Consider the following 26,665-nt stretch of genomic DNA (forward strand, 5'->3'; position numbering starts at 1 on the left):
AGTCCTGTCAAACGCCCACTGTTCACTGAGAAAGGTAGTTTATTTTCCATCCCCTTGAATCAGTGCTCATCCTGTGACTGATTTTACCAACAGAATGAGGTGGAAAGGATTCTCTGCCAGTCCTCGGACTTTCTTAACAGGGCCAGTAGCTCCTGCTTCCTCCCAGACACCATCGAAGGAAGCCTAGGCTAGCCAGTGGAGAGACCATGCAGAGATCCTGCCAAGACACCAGATATGAATAATCCAACTTCAACCACCATCTGACTGAAGCTTCATCTGAGACTAGCGAGGCTAACCAAAGAACTTCCTGTTCAATCAACAGAATTATAAGAGATCTATATTGTTATTGTTGCTTTAAAATATACCAACTTTGCCCTGGCCAAGTAGCTCAGCATCTTTGCAATATGCTAAGGTTTTGGGTTTGATCCCCGGTCAGAGAACATACCAGAATCAACCAATGAATGCATAAATAATTGGAACAACAAATCTCTCTCTCTCTTTCTCTCTCTTCCTCCCTTCCTCCCTTTGTCTAAAATTCATAAATAAAAATTAAAAAATAAAATACACCAGGTTTTGGGGTAGTTTTAACATAGCAATAGATAACCGTATTCCTCTGAAATAGAGCTCCTCTGAGGAGCAGGAAAAAAAGAGAAATTCCTAAGGATGCTACAGAATGGAAGACAGAACCAGGTGAAGCCAGTTCGAAAGTTAAAAAGCAAATTTACAATACTCTTAAAGCAACCACTAATAAAACAAACAAAAGAGGTCCCCACTCTTGCCTCAGGTCTGAGCTGTGCTAATTTGCTGATCATTCCTCCTACCCTCTCCCAGACCCTCCTTCCCATTTTGGGTTTTGTGGTTTGTTTTTACCTCCTCCTTTGCTTTAGATCTGAGTCTTCACCACTGTTATGGGCTTTCCTATGGAAAACAAATAAATGAAGGCATTAAAAGAAAATAGATAATTATCAATTGGCTAAGGAAAGCACAGAAAATGAGTTTCATTTCACTTAATGTATATCTGTTACACATTCATTCATTACAAAACATTTAAATCACACACACATGCCATCCCTACGATAGATCCCAGAAATACACCAACTGGCCTCAAGAAGCCAGCAACCTAGTAGGAGCTGTAAATAGTCTTAAATAACAATGCCCAACATATCTATTAAATTCCATTCATCCCGTGATGAGGTTAGTCTGCAATTCCTAGGTCTGCAATCCGCCAAGCCAAACTCCACCATAATCTGACATCAGCTCTCACTTGGATACCTTTCCCAGCACACTGGCCTCCAAGTCCCTTGACCTTTTCTCTAGTAATCTCTTCACAATAACTCAGCAACCACCTTGGACTTTATCCTCATCATGGTCACCCTTGGACTCTATCCTCTATAACCAGCCCTAAACACTGCTCTCTGACCACATTCTCCTCCCCTTCCTGCTCAGCACTTCTATTTACTTTCAAACAGCTTCAACAGGGCATCCTGGTTAAATGTACAGGCTCTGGAGCCAGACAGCCTGAACATGAATTACATCTCCTCCAATGATGAGTTGTGTGATTTAAATTATTTCCCTCAGTGCCGCCATTTTAACAGAACTTCCCACAAAGGGCTGTTGTGAGGATAGAATGAATGAATCTACTTAAAATGCATACAGTAGGACCTAGCCCACTATATGCACTCAATAAAGGTTAGCTGCTACTATTGCTTCTTCAACTACTTCCATTCTACCTTTCTTTGACCTCAGTAGGACTATCTGTCTATTGACGTTGCAACTTTCCAACAGTTCTTCACTTATTTTTCACTCCCTCCCTGACTCAGCTTAGATTTCTTCAACTCAGTAACACACATGCCAATACTCAAAACTTTCTCCAACTTTCTGTTTGCTGTTCAGTCTTTTTGGCAAGACCTCAAGCACGAGTGAAACCAACTATCTGGGTTCTCCAGGCCAGATCTCAATACTTACACTATAAACCCACCTTTGTAAACACCCAGTGGAACCAGCATGGCCCAGCAATGGCACCACCTTTCTCTGATCTAAGTGCTCTCCCTGTTTCTGCAAAGCAGTTTTAAACTCTTTGCCCTGGCAACCCTTTGACAGATACAGCATCCCTCTGCTTCAGGGGATGGCTTTCTTAACTCCTTCCAAAGGAACAAGTAGCCATCAGGTGGCAACTCTCTCATCTTCCTGTTACCAAAAATAACTTACCAACATCTCCCTCTCTGTTATTTACAGATCTGTCCTTACAACTAAGGTCAGCCCCCTCCCCTGTGCTATGTGGGTTCCTTCACCTCATCTTTTAAATGACTTTCATTAACTACCCTCCTACCTCTCACATATATTCAACTGGTCCTCATAGAAAATTATTTTACCAGCTTCTCAACATTCTCAAGTATCTCCTATTTACACACACACATATACACACACACCTGACTCCACACATCCTCCTTCATCTTCCCAGTCCCTTCTCTCTCCTGCGAAGTCAAACTTCTTGAGAAAAGTTTCCAAGCTCCTTGTCCCAATTCCCTTACCCTTCATTACATGTGCCTCACACTGTGATCAGGGCAGATACAGCTCCTTCATGCCACCATCATCATTTGCATTCCCTCCTCCCCCCAATATACTTATATCAAGTAACATGGCAGGTACATTTTTAAAGAGCTGAAATTTCTGAAAATGTCTTTATTCTACACATATAATTACAGTTTATCTGGGAATAAAATCGTAAATTGACAATAATCTTCCTTCAGCATCTTGGGGACGATGCTTCATTATCTTTCTTCTCTGTATTGCTGTTAAGCAGCCCAATGCCACAATTCTGACTTGCCACCATTTGTGCATGGAGTTTCTTTTCTCTCCCATATTCCTCCCCCACACCAAGTGTTAAAAATTCTCTCTTAATCTATAGTGCTTTGAAAGTTAATGATAATGGATCTGGTATGAATCTAATTTTCAATCTGTTATGCCAAACACTAAGTGCGTTCCCTATAAAGTGAGATCATTCAGTTCTGGAATTTTTTTTTTTTTATTATTTCCTTAATAGTTTCCTGCATTTTCTGGGGGTTTTGCCTTAGAAATTTTATTAGTTGAATGTTTAATGTCCAGATTTGATCTTTTTTAAAATCTATATTTCCATATGTTTGTTTTGTTTTTATTCTACTTTTGGGAATATTTCCTTAACTTTTATCTTCTAAAATTTCTATTGATTATTTTAAATTCTGCCATATTAAAGGCTAAGTAAGCACTTTTATTCACCCTTTTGATATCAAATTTTTCATTTTCTAAAGATAATATTTATAGTTTTTTAAAAGTTCTATTTCTTATATTGTCCCTATTTTCTGTGGGTCCCCGCTACCTGACTCCCTCCCCCATACACACAATTCCTAATTGTTTCCATGTCTGTGTCTCCAAACAAAAACATCCTCAAATGCCAGGTGATTATGGCTGTCTCTCAAGCACACAAAAAGACTGGAAACCTCTGGATGGAGATCATCTTAACTGATGGTTTTACTAATATGTGGAACAAAGTAATGTGGGTACTCTCAACCATTTCAATGGTGAATCCTTTGAAAGTTTCTATCTGTAGATCTTTTCTCTTGTAATGTGTCCATTTATTTTTTAATATTTAAACATTTTTTTTCATCACCATTTATTTCCCCGTACCCTCTTCCTCTCCACCCAGCCCTGTCCCCCCTGCAATCATTACACTGTCCATTTCTTACAGCAACATTCTCTAATCTCATGCCTGGGAGATATAAGCCTGGCTTCTAGCATTCTGGAAATGAAGAGAGAAGGAAGACATTTAGGAATCAGATTTTCACTTTTGATTTTTTCTGATGGCCACAATTTTCGTCTCTTTTACCAAGCTAATCCTCTTCAACTACGCCTAATAAAAGCTAGAGTTTCTCACAGCTTTGTCATTGGCTTGATCTTCATTCTCTCTATACTATCTATCAGTACATAGACATCTGACAGCCTCATCTCTATTTCATATTTCAATTAATCTTTAAGAAATTTATATTTCAGCTGAGACAGCTAATCCAGTTTCTGATTTATATCCAACAATCCATGTGAATTCTGCACTTGGAGTTTTCAGAGGTACCACAAATTCAACATAAAAAAATCAAGAAGTTGTCCCTTTTAAGCCTGTAATGTCCTGGTGATCCTTATTTCAGCGCAATACACTTTAATCCATGACATTGCACAACCACGGTCTTCATTCTTGACATCTTTCACTCCTTCACTCTCATACTGATCCTGCCAGCCCTATTAATTTTACCACCAGATGGATTTCACAACCACCAACTTCCTATGTCTCCACACAAACCCGCTGGCTCAAGATCCCATTCCCTTTGGCTGAGAGTCAGATAATAGCTGGCTCCTGGTCTGTTTCTGCAACTATTCCTGCCCACCTTTTTTCCACAGAACTGTAAGGGTCACCTTCATACAATACAAATGTGACCTTGATATCATCCCTTCTAAAATCTACTGGTCTAACAACCAAAATCCTCCACAAAGCTCAGGTATCTTATGAGGTCTGGCCCCCCCTTCCTCTCCAAGCTCATTTATGGCACTTTTCTGTTCACTCTCAATGCTTGAGCAACATTGTCTTTTGATTTTTTTTCATGAATGCTCCCCTCTCCCTCCCTTCCAAGACCTCTCTCTGCTCATGCTAGCCCCTCTACCTCTCTTTGCCTACTTCTGTCTCAGATTCCAACTCCAGCACCCAGCCTCAGGGAATCTTTCTTGACCTCCTTCATTCAACGACTCAGCAAAACTTCCCCTAATAGTGCTGGCTACACAGGTGTTTGAATGGTAAAAATTTATCAAGCAGTTATTCTTAGAACACGTGTACTTTTCTGTACGCATGTTATGTTTCATAAAAACATTGTAAAATTCCCCTAAGCATAACTCCCCCTCAGGAACATATAACAGTCATAACTGCACACATATTTGTAATTTGTATATTTCTTCCCCAACAAAATGTAAACTCCCAAAGGTCAGAGATTTCCTCTCATGCTGTTTAACATAGTGCCTAGCATAAAGTAGGTACTCAACAAATATTTTTAAGTATAAAGATGAATGGGGGTAAAAATAAACTGCACCACCCGAAAGTACACTAGCTTTCTTTTTCTAGTACAGGAACATTTAAATAAGCAGGTCTCAGGCTCTCCATGAACCTTGAAAATTATAAGGATGTTTGTCTGTGTATTTCATAATGTATTTTTTCCCCTAGAGAATGAATCCAGCATTTCATCAGATTCTCAAAGTTCTGTCACCCCAAAACTTTAAGAATCAATGTTCTAGACGTGGCCAGAACTTGATAACTGTGTTCATCTAAGTGACAACAACTGCCAAACCTGAAATTTTATTATCTTTTGCAAAACATGAGATCCTGGTATCCATTACAAAATAGAATTTCACAGTATGGCAGTTCCTCAAGAAATGAAGAACAGAGCTACCTTATGACCAGCAATCCCTCTTCTGGGTATTGACCCAAAAACTCAAAAACATTTATTTGCAAAGATATATGCACCCCTGTGTTCAGTGCAACATGCCAAGACATGGAGACAACCAAAGTGTCCTTTGATAGAAGATTGGAAAGAGAAAATGTGGTCCATATACAATGGAACACTACTCAGCTATAAGAAAAGATGAAATACTGCCATTTGCAATGCCACAGATGAACCCTGAGAATATTATGCCAAGCGAAATTAGTCAGAAAAAGCTAAGAACCATATGATTTCACTCATATGTTGGCTATAAAACTGAAACTCATAGACACAGACGACATTATGGAAGTTACCAGAGGGAAGGAGTTGTGGGGGGTAGTAAAGGCTAAAGGGGGCCAAATATATGGTGACAGAAGATTATTTAACTTTGGGTGGTCGGCACACCCAGTGCACACACAATGTCGTTGGCAGCCGTCCGTCTCGAGAGACGATGGTGTAGCTTCTTAAGAGTCTATCTGCACCGCCGAGAATGGCTGTGCAGTCCGACTCGGGAGTGACATGGTATCTGTCTCCTCCCGTGTTGAATCGACATCTTGCGATGACGCTGGAGTGTCCTCTCCAGTGAAGCTGAAGCTACAGAGCCTGGGCAGGGTAATATGGAGGGTCTGCTGTTGCCCATGCAGCAGACCCACCCTCTCTTCGCAGCTGAAGGGTCCAAGGGAAAGACGGAGTCGATACAGCTTGGCTTCAGGTGCGCCGCAGGAGTTGCCGGTGTTGACTACAACGTCAAACCGCCTTAGGGACTCCGGCTCCGGATTTTCTGTCGGGGTTTACTCCCTTAGCCTTTCCCCTGAAGAGGTATGCCGCAAGGCAGCGGAGGTTTTTTGGAGTCAGAGTTTTCCTTCTCTGATGTGCCCTGACTGGAAGATCGAACCAGCGACACTTAGCTCGCAGGCCGACGCTCAATCCACTGAGCTAAACCAGCCAGGGCCACACACAATGTAATATACAGATATGTATCACAGAAATTTATATACATTAAAAATTTAAAAAATAGGAAAAAAAGAATGTCCTATTATTAAATTTAAGTCATTGAGATTCTTCCATGCTGATGACAAATCTTGATTTTAAATGTTAAGAGTTAATGCATCTATCTAGGGATTTGTGCCCAGGGGCAAGATAAATATATGTGAAGATAAAACAAGACTAACAAGGACGGGGACATTTATAGGGCATTTAAAGTGAAAAGAAACAAAGAATGAGCTTTGGCTCATCCATACCAACATGAAGCAATGGCTAATCTCCTCAGAACACACATGCTAAAGAAGAGACCTTTCAAGTGACACACAGAATCAGGCAGAAGGCTCTGTGGCTGCTCAGACTAAATCAGAATGGTCTTTCCTCTGGATGGTGCCAATGAAAGGATTCTGTAACCACTCGCCACAATTACCTCTCTGTATTTCACAGAAAGCCAACAGAAAATATATCTCAGTATAGAAGTCATTAAGTCTGGATTTGATAATGTATACACTCCAAACTATTTCAAGCATTTAACTTGAAAAAGAAAATGTAAATTTTGGTGTATTTTAGCAAAACTTCCTAAGTTCATTTTTGAGTATATTAAAATCAAAATGACCACTTGTTCAACATGTGTAATTATTTTATTTAGGGAATGGTGACAAAGAACACTTATAATTAAGAATGAAAAATTGTAATAACCTATGTAAGAATAATCAGACAGTGTCAAATTCTTAGTATGTTTAGTGAATCCCACTACCACACCTCCTCAATGCACATATAAACATATATGCACTTTAAAGTATTTCCCAGCAGTGTTGTTAGTTTTAAGCATTGTCCAAACTGAACCATACTTGGTAGGGAAGCAAGGGCAGAAAATCTTCCCTCCTGCCTCATTTAAATGATGTTTCATTGTCCCTGCCTTTTTCAGATGTAGATACCCGGATCCAAATCCCAGATGTGTTACAAAGGACAGCTGCTGTGGAAGTGAGATGATAATGCTGGGCCAGATACTGGCCATTCGTACTCAACCCCATCCCATTCCATCTGTAACCTTTCCTGTAGTGCCAAGACGAGGCGCCTGAAAATGACATTTCCTGGCCTCCTTTGCCAGTTGGATTCTACTTAGAGAGACACTCAGGTGAAATTTGAAAGCAGGGGAAAAGGGGAAGCAACTGTGCACTGGAAGTAGGTGTGGCACCCACCCTTGCACTGCTGAGATGTGGGGGTTCTACTGCATCAGCAACGGTGGTGGTTCCTCCAGCAATGTCAGCAGCAAGCACAGGCTCATAAGAGCCCGCACAAAGGCTGAAGCCACTTCTGGATCTCTAGGTAACACCCCCTGTCTCCTTTGATTCCTCCAGCCCGGGGGCAGCACAGCATCCAGATCTCAGAGCTGCTGTACCATGTCTCTGCCTTTTGTTCCTTCAGTCCTACTGACGTTTGTACACCAAAATTCCTTGCATTAATCCCTTTCTGCTAAAAATGCCTCATGAGCCTTGGCCGGTGTGGCTCAGATGGCTGGAGCATTGTCCCGTGGACCAAAAGGTCACAGGTTTGATTCTTAGTTAGGGCACGCACCCAGGCTGTGGATTCGATCCCCAGTTGGGGCACCTACAAGAAGGCCACCATTCAATGTTTCTCTCTCACATCAATGTCTCTTTCTCTCTCTCTCCTTCTCTCTCTCTCTCTCTCTCAGCAATGAAAAATATGTCCTCAGGTGAGGGTATAAATAAATAAATAAATAAATAAATTCCTCATGACTGAATGATACGAATGCCCATTTCTGTATGGTTATTATAAGAATAAAATGGGTCCTGGTGGATGTTCTTCAGTCAATTGACCGCTGGCCTGTGAACCAAAAGGTCACCATTTTGATTCCCAGTCAAGGCAATGCCTGGGTTGCAGGCCAGGTACATGCTGGTGGTGTGCGGGAGGTAACCCGTCAACGTGCAATATCAGTGTTTCTCGTCCTCTCTTTCCCTTCCTTCCCCTCTCTCTAAAAATAAATAAAATCTTTAAAAAAAAATAATAAGATAATATACAGCAAGCAATTTGCTCAGTATTTAGAACATGATAAATACCAATTATTATTCTGTTATTCTATCTAGTCACTGTTGGTCATGATTTTCTCCCCCTCTTCAGTCTCACAAGGTAAAGGTGATATAGATCTTTCTCTTCTTAATCATCAAAGGATTTCAGTGAAGTTGGACCTGGTTTGAGAGAGCTGGGGAATAAGACACTGGAAAACTGGCAGAAGTAGAAGGAATCAAACAGGAGTGGACCAGCAGTGAGTATAAACAGGGCACAGAAGAGAGACAGGTCTTTGCTTTCCTGATCCACAGTGTATGCAAAAAGAATCTTGATACTTATCTGCGAACGTGACCTGAACTTCTCATAATTACAAAAGTCACTTATAAAATACCGCTTATGTAAGTACCCAAAGAAAAACACAGGTCCCATCATGCAGGAATAAAATGAATTTCACTGTCACATTGCCCAGCCTCCTTTGCAAAGAGCCCCAAGCTTCTAGACATGGATTTTTTTTTTAATTTAGGGGTACACACATGCAAATGTAATCACACAAACAATATAACCTGCTGGGTAAAATGTAAAAGGATTCGTTTTCTCTGTGCTTTGAAAGGAGTTTAACTCATATTTATAGAACAATATCAGTCTGGAGAACAGGCCACATAGCCTCATCTGAGATTAATCTATAAACATCATATTGTCTTCTCAGGCTGAAACACTTAATATCTTTTATATACTAATTTATATCATTAATATATGTTATATAATGTATTACACATACTATGTAATATATATATATTGTTAAAATATATTATATATGTATATTCTTAACTTATCAGTCTTAACTACAATACAGAAAGCAAGTTACTGTTAATATTTTTGAATTTTTTCTCTGAAACTCTGGTTGTTTAAGAGAAATGCTTCAGGATCCCTAGCTTATTTTATCTCCAAAGACCTAAGCTTTCTGTTATCTTGGGGAGACAAACAGTCATGATATTATGAGAATAACCTACAGTACAAACATAACAAGGACCCAGAGCTTCTACTGAAAATTAAAACCAGGGGCTGCAATCAGCTTACCTTCTCCTTGCTGGCTGTACAGAATCATTGTCGCTCCCACAGGAGGGGTTTCGGCGGCGAGCATAGGGAAACTTTGGGGATTTCGTACGGTCATTGGGAGAGTTGAAGAGTCCACTAGAGTGGAAGAAGAATGGTCAATAACCCCTGCAGAGGACTTTGGGGAGCAAACACCCTAACTCTAAAAACCAATGCTTCTAGGGAAGTGTTCATAACTACACAGCTGGTACTTTCAGGGGAATACTGAATCATGGGCAAACAGTTCTTTTCGCTAACAAGATATATTGAAAGAAAAGACAGGTAAGATCCAGTAAAACAAGTAATAAAAGTCATTATTTTTGCAGGAATGGACTTGTCTCAGTGGACTTTTACAGTAAGAAATGAACAGACACAAATGGTAGCAATAATAACAACAACAAATTGCATTTATGATGAACCTACCACATGCCAGGCACTGACCAAGCTAAAAGCTTTGTATTCATTACCTTAATCGTTGTATCAACTCTAAGCATTGCAGTACAATTAGTAGGCCCATTTAACAAAAAAGAAAAGAGAAATACATAATGTTTCATTAAGTAGCCCAAGTGAAGTAGCTAGAAAGTGGTACCTCTAGAATTGGAACCCCTGGATGGTCATACCTGAAACCACCATAGCTATATAGCCAGTAAGTTATAATGCAGGTCTGTCACTGGTTTGATAGTTACGAACAAAAGAAAGTAAATATATATATTTTAGGACCTAAGGTCTTCTAGAATCAGTATTCATAAGCTACAGTTTTCAACTAAAGTTTTTACAAGAACTATGAAATTGGAGAAATTATCATTAATATACTTCATTTAGAGTTTTCAGGAAGACATTACTCTAAACCATCACAATGACTTTCCCAGACAGTTTCTTAATACACACTGGTTTCCTTTCTGTCTTTCCAGGAGAGAGTTTCACATTAGGACAGATCCTGTGGATATCTACTTCAGAAGTTCCCGGTCACGCTGACTTAGGAATCTGACTACCTTGTCCAGTGCTAGTCCTGGGCAGCCACAAAGCACTTAGATTCCTTTATTTGATAAGAGCAACTGCTAACCCATTTTCTACTGTTATCCTTTAGAAAAACAATGATTCCCTTTACCTCTGGGGGCCATTTTCTTCCCACGGTGCATGAGATTTACTTCTCTGGGTATCGGGGCTATTTTCATTCTTTGCTTTCTTAAAGCTTTAATTAAAAAAAAAAGAGTATAGAAAATAAATGAACTAGGAAATAAAAGGAAGTTAACTCACATACTTATTTCATCAGTAAAAATATTTAACAAATGTTTTAAAATGTGTGTTTATTTATACCCATGATTCATTCCAAAAAGAATATGAGTGGCTGCCTAAAAAAAAAAGACAGGTCTCCAGCAAATATTGTATTTTTGAGCCCCCCCCCAACCCCCACCTTTCTTCCTAGTTTTACTGCCTTAAGTGAACAGGAGCCCGGTCATCCATTGTTAAGAAACTTTCAAGAGAGCCCACCCGCAGGTCCAGAAGCGAGGGCATCCGGGCTGTGAGGATGGCGCCTTCTTTGGGGCAGTAGTCAGAAACCCCCTGACTCTGGATTTGGGTCTGAATCTGTGCAGGCCAGTCAGCTCTGGGCAGGTTTGGGCTATTCACACTGACCTTTCCCTGCACTCAGCTTCCGCCATTTCTTGGCATCCTCCTTCCAAATCAGAATGACTTTCAAATGCTATTTCCTGACCTAGTGTCATCTTTCTGCCCTAAGAAAGTAAATATATCTGGGTTGTTACTCAATCTCAACAAATTATTTTAGAAACACATAGGAGACACCGGAAGGGACTCATTAGAAGCCTTCGTCATCAGTATCACCAGTTGGGGAGGGGACATGTGTCACCTCTCACTTCCTCAGGAGTCTCAGCTTTCAGAAAAAGACAGAACTCCTAATGCACTTTTAACCCTGGCTTTTTGAGGAATCCTTTATATAACTGTCTTCCAACTTAGTCATAGCAGGATTCTTTTTAACACCCAAGAAAAAGGGGAGAAAAAATTGACAAGTTTCTTTCAAAAAATGAAAACAAACTTGTATCCCAGCATACTATAACCATACAGGAATATAAATCTAAAGATATATTTGACAAAAGCACATAACTTATACTATTAGTAGATAGTAAGTAGTAGGTTTTATAGACGAAGAATATGTTCTTTTTATAAAGGTAAAAAATCTCTGGAAGACCAAATTTCCAAAATAAAAGCTTACATTTGAAATGAGGAAAAGTAATAAATATGGTAGGTATTTAATACAATAGTAGAAAGTGTGCACGCATGTGAGTATTTAATAAATCAGGAAAAAGCGAGAAAAGAGAGATTGAAAAATGGAATAGTGAAATGAAAGGGGACGTGGGAGAAGAGGCGGAAGTTAAAGAACAATAAAATCCTGGGCAGTGAATTAACTGCATTCATTCCCTAAGCTATTTCTCATCTACTGCTTGAGTGGGAAAATTTTGGCAGCCCTTTAGGTATCAGACCTATTGGCAAGAATGCAATTACAAAGGAGATTGAACTCCTTCTGTACATTCTAAAGAGCTTGGGATCTGAATTTCATGGAAGATTACTGTTCTTCTGTTGGACTTACACAGCACACCCTGTACATACAGATTAAGCTGACTCTATCCACAGCTGTGAGGCTGAGGAAGGGAAACACAGTACACCCAAGTGTCTGCAAAGGCAAAGAACTTGTCATTCCAAAAAGAGAATCAGTACTGGGAGTGTTCTAAAACTAAACAAAAGGAAATGCAATCAAAACCCTGGGGGGGGGGGGGGGGGTCGGGGGGGGGGGCAATGCAACTCTGAGAATCCTCATATCTTGGAATTATTATGCTGAGAAATTATAAGTTGTATTTCTCCAAGTAGTCACAATCAGATGAATGAACACACCATTATTAACTAACAAAAGATGGAGTACATGACCTAAGAAGTCTTTCCAGGTCGTGCATTTCTGACTGCTTGGACGTCTCCGTGATGCGTGTGGAGCGATCTCTAGAGAGAAAGCGAGGGGATGAAAGCTGCTCATTGTGCTTCTAACACGCTGTCCCATGGACATAATTGGAGACAGGAAAAAATGACACTGAAATTGTGTCTTAGAGAACAAGGCCCATCTTTCAGAGAAACTGTCCATGTAATATATTAAGGAAGGTTTTTCCACTGGGGAATGCTTCTGGGAAAATGGACGCGAAGGACCATGACAACTGTTCATACATATGCAATCACTGACTTCTGAAGTCCTGCGCCTCTAAATGCGATAAACCCTCTTTCCAAGGCCACAGCTCAGTGCTCCGCTGTAATGAACATAGTACATTAAACATGAATATCATCTACTTTATTTCACAGGTCCCTCCGAGTTAGTCCATTATATCATGCCATTTAAAAAATCACATGGAATTTTCATTTTGCTGCTGAGAATGCAAACCACTGACTATCTCTCAGTTCACCACGCTGTGACTGTGGGAACATCTCCTTCAAACGAGACAGGCAGGGACTGATGTTGTATAATTCACTGGCATTTCGGAGTGTTCTTTGGCTCCCAGACTATTTTGATCAAAACTATTAGCAAATTATCAAAGGGGAAAGATTCTTAACCCTGCTCACAGGAAAAATCATCTTTGTGACAGCGTCTAGTGTTATGTTCCTTCAGTTAACCGACTGACCTTTTCATTGGGGAAGGTGCAATAATTTTAGTTATTCCTTCATTTTCTCCATTTTCCATGTTTGCAGTTACCCGATTTATGCTGTTTGATCCTAGGAGCAAAGAGGGAGAAAAAAAGACAGAAAACAGGAGGACATAATGATGAGGAAAACACAAAGAGGCAAAAGAGTTATTTTAAAATGCAATTTCAGGGATGTCATGGCACATTGTATTGATAAATTACAACTTCAAATAAATAATGAACAGAACAATAAATCTGAGGTACTATTTTCTGACATGTAAAGAAAAACCTGAATCCTCAACATAATGATGTCCCGTGGAGTGCAGGCTATGACATCACTTTAAAATGGGACCTTTTGAGATGTTAAGATTTAACCCCCTGTATCATGCACGGTCTTTGCTTTACATAGTTAAAAACAAAATTTTAAGATATTTAGTGCTATATCTTGAAATGTAAAACCCAATAATTGATAACTACATTGTAAAGAAGTTACCATTTGTTGGTATGCCCTGATAGCTCCCAGCCTAAAACAAAGCAAACAATTTCAAACCTGAAAATATGAAAATATTCCAACTCATTATACAAATGGCAAAAGAGTAATATAGAAATAATTTGTATTACTCATGCACAATAGTTTTCAAATGTATGGGTGCAAACATCCCTAAAAACCTAAAACTGATTTTGCTCCAGACTTGCATATATGCTGGGTGGACCAGCAGAGGGAGCCCCCAGCAGACATGACACAGGAAATTACAGACAGCTAAGTGAAAGCCTGTCTGGAAGTCTGGATCCCATGCTCAGACAGGGGGCTGATAAGCCTGCAGGGTGACATGTGTAGGTGCTAATGATGACTCTTCTCAAGTGCCATGCACCTCACTGGGCTGCTGCAGGGGAAACAAGCGAGAAGATGCCCGAGGTCCTTGTTCAGATAATTCTGTGCCATGCAGGTGTACTCTCCTCAGAGAGGCATCTCGCAGAAGGACAGGCACAGCTTGAGTCCTTCAATACAAAGTTTCATTACCACTAATGGTTACCAATCATGAGTTGAATTGGTCATATTATTAAGAGCTAATATTTATTGAACACTTAGGATGTGTCAGGTGTTATTCTAAGCACTTCGCATCTCTCTACCTATGTAATCCTCAAAATAGTCATATAAAGTAAATATGGATACATATTATCCCCATTTTTAAAGATTAAAAAATGGGCCTTTCCCCAGGTCCCACAGTTTATGAGTGTGGGGGGTGGGGAGGAGGGAGCAGCTTTGAAACCCAGCAGTGTGGCTGCAGAGGCAGCTCTGAACCACCAGCACATGTGGCCTTCCATGTGCCCTCTGTGCCCCACCCTCAAATAGTTAAAAAGTCAGTCTAATTGAAGAGTCCACTAGGACAGACAGACTCTTTAGAAAACAAATTTAAAAAATGCCCCATGAGGAGAGCATCCAAGAGGATGACCGAGAGAATTTTTTTCTCTCAATGGCAACGGAAACTTGAAAGTCTAAAAGAGAAACACTGAGCACCCTCCAACCCCACCGTTGGCAATTCCTCCCAGAGCAGTTAGCAGGCATGTCTGACTACCCATCAGGTAAGGTAAACATTAATAACTCTACCCTGGACAGAGAAAATAAACAGTGATTTCAAATAAGAGGTTTAAAAAACTATTATTCTAAGGAATGCGACATGAATTCAATACCTGATTTTGGTTCCTATTTCATAATCCTGAAATGGAAAGGTGAGCCTGACGATACACATGGCATTTAAAGACCAGCTCATGCTAAGGCAATTTTCAGAATTCAGGCATTAGAAAATAATAACATTGGGGCCTATGGGAAATTTCACTAGGAAATTTCATAATAAATGGGACACAATTCCCTTGACCAACCCCGTGTGTTATCAGATACAGCAGTGGCCGGTCACTGTCTATTTTGCCAGGGCCATTAATAAAATCGTATGGGCAGATCCCCGAAGTTGCAGGCACAGATTCATGATGAAGCTGCTTCTCACAGGTGGAACTCTGTGTGGCATGACCCTGGGGCAGTGGCAGGAGGGATTAATTCATTTATGCCCCAAACACTGTTCCTAATAAATGGTTTTTTAATGGGCTATTGTTCTCAGCACGTATTATTAATTCATATAAATGAAAGGGAGCTCCAAGTACCTAGGGCTGTTTTCCCAGGCTGGGAGGAAGGAGAAGGCACAGCAGAGAGACCAACACCCAGTGCCAATAACCCAAATCCAAGGAGCACCAGGTAGAGGTGAATATCACATTAACCAATGCCCTGTGTAACTAGCTTAAGAACAAGCTTAGGTCTGCTCCAACCCCCATCTTGTTAGGCTGATTAGTCTTTTCTTAATCTAATAACTACCCACTTTGGGAAAAGTAAGGTTGCTTAATCACTTTCACTCCTTCCAACCAAATCTTCCAAAAAAATTAATAAACAGGTACACAAACTGAGGAATATTTTTATTTTTAAAAAGATATTATTTATTTTTAGAGAGAGGGGAAGGAAGAAAGAGAGGGAGAGAAACATCAATGTGTGGTTGCCTCTGGTGTGTCCCCAACTGGGGACCTACCTGGCCCACAACCCAGGCATGTGCCCTGACTGGGAATCGAACTGACAACCCTTTGGTTTGCGGGCTGGCGTGAAGAATATTTTTAAATAGAAAAAATTTCAAACTATATATGCATACATATATTCTTAAAGAAACCAGCATTTGGCTTTTCATAATATCCCAATCATAATTTTTAAGATGAAAGACTTGGATGGATTATTTTCCAAAAGAATTTTGGGGAGGATAAAATCATTGACCTCTCTCACTCTCTCTCTCTCTCTCTCTCTCTCTCTAACACTCGCAAGTGGTACAGCCAGGCTTCTTCAAACTAGACTGTTCAACTGTAGGACTATTTTACTGACACAGCAGTAATCATTCTCTCATCCACAGCACAGATAAGTTAAGATACTGTCAATAATACAATCTAATTCATGGCTCTTTTATATTGAAAACAGTGAACTACTAACTAAAAATAGGTTTATATGAATTCCCCTACTCTATAACAACATGAACTGAACAACCCTGGGTCCTAAAATCCTTACTGGGAACACAGACTTACAAGGGGAAAAGCTACTTCCAAGCAATGCCTTCCTGGAAGCACTTCTGAAGAATCAACTCATAATATTCAAATGCTAACGAAAAATTACTTTTCTATTCATGGATGTATGGTTCTTAAAAGGTAATACTTACCAGCTTTATGTTACTAAATGTGCACTTTTAAAACACTGTATCTTAATCATCTTCCTAGTTAGGTTAAATTAGTGAGATTTTGCTCATACTACCATTTGAGAAGAATGCAATGCGATTCAGTAAAGCCAGGTAATGTGTTGGTGACTGAAATATGAAGAGGTGGGCAATACAGGTTATGCGTGACTTAGGGTTACTGAATTTCCCTTTTGCAGACATCTACTACCAACTCTTTCTCCCCTCATCTTACTGCCCTCCAGAATCACCCCGTATGCATCAGCTCAGATTCCTGGACTACAGAGAAAAGAAGACCCAACAAGCACTCAACATTAATGGGCTCATGACTTCATGTATTTCCGGCCACAGAGGAAAAGAAGAAGTCAAATATTAACTAAAATAATGAACTGATAACAATAAAATTTGGGGCTGTCCCAGGTGATATTTTGAAGTTGGAGAAGTCCTTCTCCTCCATTCCTTTTTCATTGTAAATTACAACGCACCACCGAAAATAAACATATGAACAGTTTAACAAACTATTATAAATTGAATGGCTACTTAATCACTCCCCACTTCAAGAAATAAACAATGAGGGCAATTTTCCTGCACCACACGAATCACTCCATTCAGGGCAACTCTTTCTTTTAGATAAAGTCAAACAGTTTCCATCTAATATATCTAGAAACAGAAAGCATTATATTTTCATTTTATAAAATATTTATAGGATACACAATAAATTACTAAATTTTAAATGTTTAATAAAAGTTAATAAGGCCTCAAAATCTTTTGATTGAGGCATAATTCACATATAACATTATATTAACAACATAACTAGTCGATATTTGTATACATTGTGAAATGATCACCACAATATATCTGGTTAACATCTGTCACCAAACATAATTGCAGAAAATTTTTTTCTTGTGATGAGACCTTTTAAGATCTACTCTCTTAGCAACTTTCAAATATGCAATACAGCCTGGCTGGTATGGCTCAGTGGGTTGGGCGTCATCCTGCGAACCAAAAGGCCGCTGGTTGGATTCCCAGACCGGGCACATGCCTGAGTTGCAGGCTAGGTTCCCAGCTGGGAGTGCCTGAGAGGCAACCGAATGATGTTTCTCTCCCTCTCTTTCTCCCCTCTGCTTCCCCTCTCTCTGAAAACAAATACATAAAATCTTCAAAAAAATATGCAACACAGTATTGTTAACTGTGGGCACCATGCTGTATCCCAAGGACTTATTTATTTTATAAGGCCTCAAAATCATAATAAAATGAAGGACACTGCCCCTGTCTCCCATGGCTGCCAGTACAGTGTTTTACACATCGTAGGTATTCGAGGGAGGTACACTGCAGTAAAGGGGTTTTCTTCTGTTTCTACAGTTCCTTCTACTAGAAGGGAAAATTTCAGGATAATTGTGTTATGTATAAAAAGTGTCAAAACTAAGAAAATAAACAAAGCCCTAAATGTGGTAGTATGGTCAACGCAGGACAAGAGGACACACAGGACTAGAGGACACACAGGACAAGAGGACACGCAGGACAAGAGGACACGCAGGACTAGAGGACACGCAGGACAAGAGGACACACAGGACTAGAGGACACGCAGGACAAGAGGACACACAGGACAAGAGGACACGCAGGACTAGAGGACACGCAGGACAAGAGGACACGCAGGACAAGAGGACACACAGGACTAGAGGACACGCAGGACAAGAGGACACGCAGGACAAGAGGACACGCAGGACTAGAGGACACGCAGGACAAGAGGACTCGCAGGACAAGAGGACATGCAGGACAAGAGGAGGTGCACCAGCCATATCCTGCAGGACCAGGCTAGTTCTTCGGGCTTTAAAAAAGCAGCCTTGTGCTATAGCACCCAGTTCTTTTAAATGACGGTCACAGATGATCTATAACAAATATCAGTTATTGATATATGGTTATTAAGACTCCTTAGTAAATCTGTATTTAATTTTAGATAAAATGAAATATTAACTGTTGCAAAGCCACCTAGAATTTGTCAGGAGCATCGAATTCATTTTACATATTGTTCACATGAAAAACATATTTCAAAGGCTGGTCACAGTTGGAAGAATCAGTTTATTAAGGAGCCAAATCTAGCTCACGATCTGCGATCATTTTTGTGCCTGGACCGTTAGACACTACAGCTCCATGTGGACCCACACAGTTCCCTGCAGTTGCAACAACACTGCAGTGCCAGGGTCCAATGTTCCATGGGCTTGACTGTTCACTTTTCAACACCCTAAATGCACATGCTTCCAGCCTGTGTGCACGGACTACTACCAGGCTTTTGTGTGGTCTGGCTCTGTTCACGTTTGAATGCCCCCATCTTAAGTGACCCTCACCTTCGGTTCAGGAGGAGGAGCTGTCAGAAAAAGAATCAACTCTCCCCAGATCTATTTGGCTACTTGATCTGGGGGCAATTCTTAAAACTCATCTCTGTGATGTCAATATTTGGTGATGAATATACATGGATTTTCAATTATAAAACCACTTTGCATTTAAATAGTTATGAGTCTCACAAAATTTGTAGCTCTATTTGACACCTGTCAACCTAAATTAAATCTGACGTTGCTTAAATGTTGCCGCTGATTTTAATTTACAGAGTGGACATGGAAGATAAATACTTGACATTTAAATGAAAAATACTTATATTTGCAAGTAAGAATACCTATTCTGTTTTATGGAAAACAAGACAAATAGCCAATAAGGAAAGCAGGATTGTATATATAAGTAATTTCATTTTAAGAACACTTGAATATGATAAACTTATAAACTTTTAGGTAAAAAGTTATTCCACTTAGTAACATATCTTCTCTAAACTTAAGTGGAAAAAAAACCCCTCTGTATCTGATGCTTGAAACAAATAACAAATAACCTGGACAGACTGTAACTATTCTCAATACAACAGATGGTTATGTTTCAGTAAAGTCAATCTCATTTAATATTACCTAACCCAGTACAACTTCTCAGAACAAATCTGATATTCAAGAATTAAGAATGAGCTAATAAATAGAAATGTATTTTAGTTCTATTTCTCACACTAACAGTACAAAGTCACTTTGCCTTAGTATCGTTGACTTTAGACTGAATACAATGGAAAAAATGGCAGATAGCATAACAATTCTGCAAATTGAAACAAATATTTTTCTAACACCACAAATTATGACCAAAAGTAAAATGAGTAAGAAAAACTTATATATATTTTTTCCTATCATCATGAAAGGTTTTATACTTGGCACTCAGTAATTTATGTAAACCAAATTTCAAAACACAGAATTTGGAAGATAGAGCTGTTTCTGAATCCAGCATCTAATTCTTTAAAGTTCAAATGCCTGACATCAGCCCATTCATTCTAAGGGCCAGACGCCTGCCTTTCTTTAGAGTTTCTGGATTCAAAAGTCCCCTGGTTGGTATGTAAGCCCAGTTACTTCCTTGTCACAAATAGACAGACTTTTAAGATACTGATTTTGCTACATGTCAACTCCAAGATCAAACAAGGCATTCTTCTAAAAAGCTGGAGGGTAGATTATAAAGAATGGGAGCAGATGGAACCATGCTAGGAAAATCTGTCTCTGCACAGACAATCCTCCCCTGGTTGACCTGCTTCCAGTTTCTCCTTCTCTGACCCAGCACTCTCCTGGATCCCTCTCCTTCCCTCAGGCCAAAGTGATCGACTTGGGAGTATGAGTCAAGTGGAAATAAAGGCACTTCATTCCCTGCCCCTCCGCCAGAGACACACACTAGGTGACAGGTGGTCACAGACATCCTTCCTTGTGGGTCAGAATGGCAGGCTCAAAAACAAGAAAGGCTCTTCTGAGCCTGGGAAGGCATTTGCTCACTTCCTTAAGACTCTCCGAGTAGAATGAAAGGATTCGGTAGGTGGGGAACTTGTCCTCTGTCTACACCTGTGTATGCTGGAGGGACTGCCAGACGTGACAACAGCAGAGGGATGCTCACCTTTCCTTTCAGCCCTCTTACAGCCAATGACAACACCCATTTGTGAATAATTGGCTGGAATCAGGAGGTATGGCAACTCACTTGCGTACCAAGTTTTTCTTCCTGTGATATGAGGACTCTGTGTGAATGGAGTGTTAAATAAGTAAAATGCTCACATCCTATCCTGGTAGTAGTACTGTTGCACTCCCCCAGCCCCTCCCACAGCGCCGCATGATTTAGAGCAGCCTAGAGCAAACCTTCTCCAGCCATCTTCTCTCCAATACAGTGGGCAGACAGTCCATACCTGACCCAAACTGGCTCTGACCAGAGTGTGCTAGACCACCGCTTCAGAGGTTTTTATTTGATGCAACTGTATATGAAGTATATACAAGCAAGTAGTACATAAAATTGTATATAAAGATTGCTTTTAAAAACATTTATTCAACATTATTTCACTAAGGCAAAATTGAGAAACTTGATTTTTTTTTTCTGCTTCCATATTTGAGCCCATATCTAGGAGGCCTCAGCTCAGTGTTCTTCCAACTATTTTACACAACTATCCACCAAAACAAGTAGAAAACTACATACCTCAGTGTCTATGTCTAACATAATATCTAACATTTTTCATCAAAAATTTTAATAGTACCAAAGGAATGTCATCTGCAATATATAATATATATTGAGGTTTTTTTAATAGAACTATTATTATGATTCTCTTAAATGTATCCAATGTAATAAAATACCATAGAAATTTGATATCCATAGTCATCCATTTTAAAGGTACATGTAATGAGTTTAACAGTTGCGAATATCATAGCATTCTTTTCTTCTCCTTGTATTTTCATTTCAATGTCACCTCCTCTGCAAAAATTTATCCCAAAGTAATATATTTTATGCTTGAAAGTTTTTACTCATCACCCTATTTTATTTCTCTTTGACAAAAATGGAAATTAAGTTTTATTTCCCATGACCATAAAGCTCTAGGTGCTAAAAATTTCTTCTAAACAAAGTTATTATTACAATGACTATTAGTATATTATTAGTACATGATACTAATGTTGATAAATAATTATTAAAAATAAAAAGTACATTTTTATTGGAAAACTTCTTTTTAACCCTTTGAGTGTCATGTGTACTTGCTAAAATTCGTGTGAGAAATGCCAGGCTATTTTGCTGAGAAATGCAGAGTTTTTGAAAAATGTCTATAAAAAATTATTATTCATAATAATTTGCTGAAAATTTCACAACATATAGTAAATACACTCTTATTTTGTAAACAGTGTTCGTTGACACAATTTAGTAGAAAATTTATTGCATTAAATTCATTATAACAATTATTTTAGAAAAAATAAATTCTTTCCTTCAATATGGCTTTTGAAGTATAATATATGGCATAATATAAAACCTGTGATTACAATTTGAAAAAGCACATAGCAACATGGATAACAAGCAAGAAGTATGCCAAATATTGTATACATTTTTGAAAAGAAAACTTCATAACGTACAAAACAAAGGAACACAAATGATATTCACACTAGATACATACATCAATAGATATCAACAGTGTAAAACAGTTTATAAACAAAATGCTAATGCTATACCATGAAGCAATGAAAATGTCCATTAGCAAAAGCTTCCTTAACATGCACACTGCGTAGAGTTTCAACAATTATTGCAAAGATAAAGGAAATTAAAAGACTGTTTAAAATGTAAAAATTATAACAGAATTAATATGTCAGTATTTGAACAAGCATAAAAATTCAAAATCTGGATCAACATGAGAAAAAGTTATATCAATATATAACCTGAGGTACAAAAAAAAAAGAAAACAAAACATAAAATACAAACTATTTCATTGTTATTTACATTTATAGCCATCGAAAAAAGTCACTGGAAGTGACTCTGGCACTTTTGGAAAAATTTGTCAGTGTCGCTCACAGTGACATTGGCACTCAAAGGGTTAAAAGATTTTATTTATTTATTTTTAGATAGAAGGGAAGAGAGGGAGAAGGAAAAGGAGAGAAATACATCAATGTGTGGTTGCCTCTCACATGCACCCAACTGGGGACCCTGGCCCACAACCCAGGCATGTGCCCCAACTGGGAATCAATCCAGCGACCCTGTGGTTCACAGGCCAGCGCTCAATCCACTGAGCCACACCAGCCAGGCTGGAAAATAACTCTTAATGACATGAATAAAGTAGTTTTGTTTTCCCAATGATTACAGGGAACATATCATTCAAGAATATTTCTTTTTTGCTAGGAAGAACAATTTAGCAACAATTCTATTCCTGTTTTTTATTTTGATAGATTTTCAATGCTGAGAAAACATGTTCTCATAAGCAGAGGTTTATGTATTTTGTTATGAGGATATCACTAAGGTCCAAAGATCATCTAAGAGTTACATGCAGACATATATAAGCAGTGATAAACCATCTAAAAAGATTACAAAAGTTCTTTCAGGAGACAAATCAATTGGGCCCTCCCTCAATTTTCTTGAAAATGATTTAGAAAAGGATGTGTCCCTTCATAATTGAGGTCATTTACTTTGCCAACATCAACCTGGGAAATTTAATATTTAAGGACAAAGCAGGTGAACAGATTCTGAATGGGGAAGAGGTCTATCTTTCTTTTGGAAAATGGGAAAAAATCCATGGGGAATGGGCAAGCTGGAGAGAAGGACCTGCAAGTCTTAGTACCCCAGGCAGATTTCTTCTAGAGTAGAGAATCTGGAAATTGATTCAATCAAATCGGCCTGTGCCCACATAACCCATAGAGAGCCCCTTCCCACCAGGAGTTGCATACCCCAGTTTGAAATATTCTGCCCTAGTCCATCTGTCCTTCAAAAACCACTTCCTTCACAAAGCATCACGGATTACCTTCAGCCATAAACAAATTATCCTTCTGGCCACTTACAACTTTTAGTGCTCCACCCTATGACATTTGACACATCCTGCCCACACTTAAGTCCATCTTTTGCCTATCCAGCCTGACAAAGTGTCTTAACAGCGTACAGTTTGAAAATCATACAAACCTACATTTGTTTCTCAGCTCTGCCAATTTACCCACTGTTTGATCTTGGACAAGTTATTAAAGCCCTCTGGGCCTCAGTTTTCTCATCTGTAAAACAGATATTATGAACTATTTATACAGTGATATGAGGGTTATATTAGATCATCTATAGGAAGTGCTTAACACAGTTCTTGGCCTTTAGTTAAGTGCTAAATAACGGTTGTATTATTTTTATATGACTAAATTCCTCTAGATCAGGAGCCAAATTTTACTCATTTTTCCATGCTCTGTGGAATAGAGTCTCTGCTGCCATTTTTTCCAATACCACCATGCAATTCTTCAGTTCTCAGGGCGACATTGACTGCATATCCTTCAATTTATCTAAATGATGACACTATTTACCTGGATATAGGGTCAGATCCCACAGATTAAGCGCTCAGTCCAACAAGGCTGTCCCCACTCCAGACACCAGTGGGAAGTTCAAGTTGTTATCTGTGCTTCTGGCCGACTGGCTATAAATCAGAGGTTCCAGGTCCCCCTCCCCCAGTCTGATTAATTTGCTAGAGCAGCTCACAGAACTCAGAATAACAGTTTATTTACGAGGCTCCTGGTTTATTATGGGATATAACTCAGCACAGATGGAAGACAGGAACAGGGCATGTAACATAGGAAGGGGCACAGGCCTTTGTGGTCTTGAGTGCACCACTCTTCTTGTGCCTCCATGTGCTCACTGACCCTTCAGAACCCTGTCTTTTTGGGTTGTATGGAGGCTTCATTGCATTGGCATGATTGATTAAATCATCAGCCATCTATCTGTACTTGATTCAGCTTCCAACCCCTCAGCCCTCCCTGGAAGTGACGAGAAGGGACTGAAAGTTGCACCTCTCTAAAAGTCCCACCTTTCTAACCACACGATTGGTTCCCTGGCAACCAGTCCCCATCCTTCAGGCTTTTTAAAAGTCACCTTATCAACATAAACTCCTTTGTGGTTAAATGGATTTGTTATAAATAAGGCAAGTCACTCTCTCACCTTCATCACCCTTATCAGGTAGCAAATTCCAAGGGTTTTTAGTAACTTTGTGTCAGGTACAGGGATCAAAACCAAATATAATTCTTATTATAAATCACAATATCACAGATCTTATGCGAAAGAGGTATTCAATACATTCTTGCTGAATGAGAAGGAAAGGGGGGAAAAGTGGCATTCATGGCAACTCACTAAAACTCTGATATTTAACTAGAATATACAATAGGCCTTTAGTCTTGCTTGCTTTTCTAATTTTGTTTGCTATGCATGGAATGCTAAACGCTGCTAGGAAGAGTGGAAACATTAACTTTGAGAAAACCTAACCAGAGTTTCCATATATTAATAAATCTTTCACAGAATGAAAATAAACATCTGCTTTAAGGTAGAATAGAAGAGTGTCAACAAAGAAAACATCCTTGAACACATACCTGATGTAATCTACCTAATGCTCCTTGCAATTAACACTGTTATTGCCTGTTCTCCTCTTTGTCAGGTCAATGTCCGGCAGAACTTAGGCATTTTGTGGGGGTGGGGCGCGGGGGAGGACCTGATACAAAAGCAGGCTGACCTGCTGCTCCATAAATGAGCAGAATATACTCTCTTCTCAGGAATACCTGAGGAAACAAGTGGATATAGTGAACTAAATATATCCCACAATAATGAGAAAAACGGGATAGATATTTTCAAATAATTCTAGGCCTTTCACCTATTTTTATTTTCCATTTGCTTTTCAAACATGTGCCTTCCAAAGACCTGGGTTCAAATTCTGACGCTGTTCTTATTAGCCGTGTAGCCATGAATAATTAGTTAATGTTTTTGAGCTTCAGTTTTTTGAAGAGTGATTCCCATCCACATATCCTCCAGGATCCATAACTTGCTACACTTGCAAATCACTTTACCTCTTTGGGCCTCAGTTTCCTTATGTACAACACAAAGCAAGTGTCCTCTACTTCAGACTTTGGGTCCCACTGTTTGAGTCTTGCTCCTTTGAAACAAAGTTCGCTCTGACTTGATGACCTATAACACAACCTGCCAACTTTAAGTCCTGGATTAAAATGTACAGGTATGAATGTGCCTTATGCTCCCCACCTTGGAGATTTGGGTTGTATCTGTTACAACACAGTAGAAATTCCTGACATTCAAATTTTATATCATCAGTTTTGTATTGTTCCATCACTTTTTCTATGAATTACAATGCATCCTTCCTAGAATAACAGCAGTGTCCTGAGCTCTGAGCTTTTCAAGAATATCTGCTGGAAGCCTGAATGTGTATTTGAAATCATTTTGTGAACTTAACACATTCATGACAATTATCTGTAGGGCTTTTCAAAAGTACAATATGGTAAGATGCAAGTGCAGTTAAAAAAACACACTAAATAACTATTAAATCTCTCTCCCACTGATCCATATTCTTTCAAAAACCCTTCCTATGGCCACTAATGTGACTAGTTTTCATGTGGCAAGTATATATGTATGCATACCCTCCTATTCCTAATTTTTATTTGTCTTTTTATATAATGGAGTGTACTGTACACTGCTAACTCAACAACCTCCCCCCTTTTTTCCCCTTTGCTTATACTCTATACTGAAGATCATTCCATAGCAGCACATAAAAAATTATCATGTTCTTTTTCTTTTTCTTCTTGACATTGTGGATTCTAACTGACCTGCATTCAAATTCCAGCTCCGGGACCCTGGATGAATTCCAGACTGTCTTTTCACCTGTCCATTGAGTCACAACATCTTCTAAAAAATGAATGAGATACTATCTCTGAGGTGCCCAGTACAGTGCCAGGCACACAGTGATGCTCAGTAACTGTTAGCTATTAACATTCCTCTATCACAGCAGATACTGTGGGACTGTAGCATCAGACTGACACAAGATCAAATGCTTAGGTTTAACAGTTTGCCATCTCTAGATGACAAACACGGCAACATGTCTGCTCATGTTGTAGAAGTGAGGTTAGGATTTAACTTGTGAAATCCCCCACCCAGAGTCCTGGCTTCTGTTTACTCCTCAGTTCAACAGCTCTGCTTCCCCTCTCCAAGCCCTTTCAGCGTTGCCCTTCCTTTGTCTTCTGTTTCCATTGTGTGCTTGACATGAAAAATGCACTTGCGTAGGGCTAGCAGCTAATTACACCAAATAGGGAAAACCACCCTA

At 39.3% G+C, this 26,665-nt stretch overlaps 1 protein-coding gene across 4 annotated transcripts in view; it reads right to left on the reverse strand.

The window, feature by feature from the left end:
* EPB41L4A (erythrocyte membrane protein band 4.1 like 4A) overlaps nucleotides 1-26,665 on the reverse strand; it is a 241,028-nt gene that overhangs the window by 40,361 nt on the left and 174,002 nt on the right. For 3 of the 4 annotated variants that reach the window (XM_090276561.1, XM_090276563.1, XM_090276565.1), the window contains 4 exons: nucleotides 13,274-13,364; nucleotides 10,705-10,788; nucleotides 9,582-9,695; nucleotides 871-918 (listed from right to left, as the gene is read on the reverse strand). In XM_090276561.1, coding sequence (XP_090132687.1) covers nucleotides 871-918; nucleotides 9,582-9,695; nucleotides 10,705-10,788; nucleotides 13,274-13,364 — 337 coding nt within the window. The remainder of the gene's footprint in view (nucleotides 1-870; nucleotides 919-9,581; nucleotides 9,696-10,704; nucleotides 10,789-13,273; nucleotides 13,365-26,665) is intronic. The other variant, XM_090276562.1, reaches the window with a different exon arrangement.

Source organism: Furipterus horrens, unplaced genomic scaffold (genome assembly GCF_987537825.1).
Source record: "Furipterus horrens unplaced genomic scaffold, mFurHor1.1.pri manual_scaffold_5, whole genome shotgun sequence".
Taxonomy (NCBI): domain Eukaryota; kingdom Metazoa; phylum Chordata; class Mammalia; order Chiroptera; family Furipteridae; genus Furipterus; species Furipterus horrens.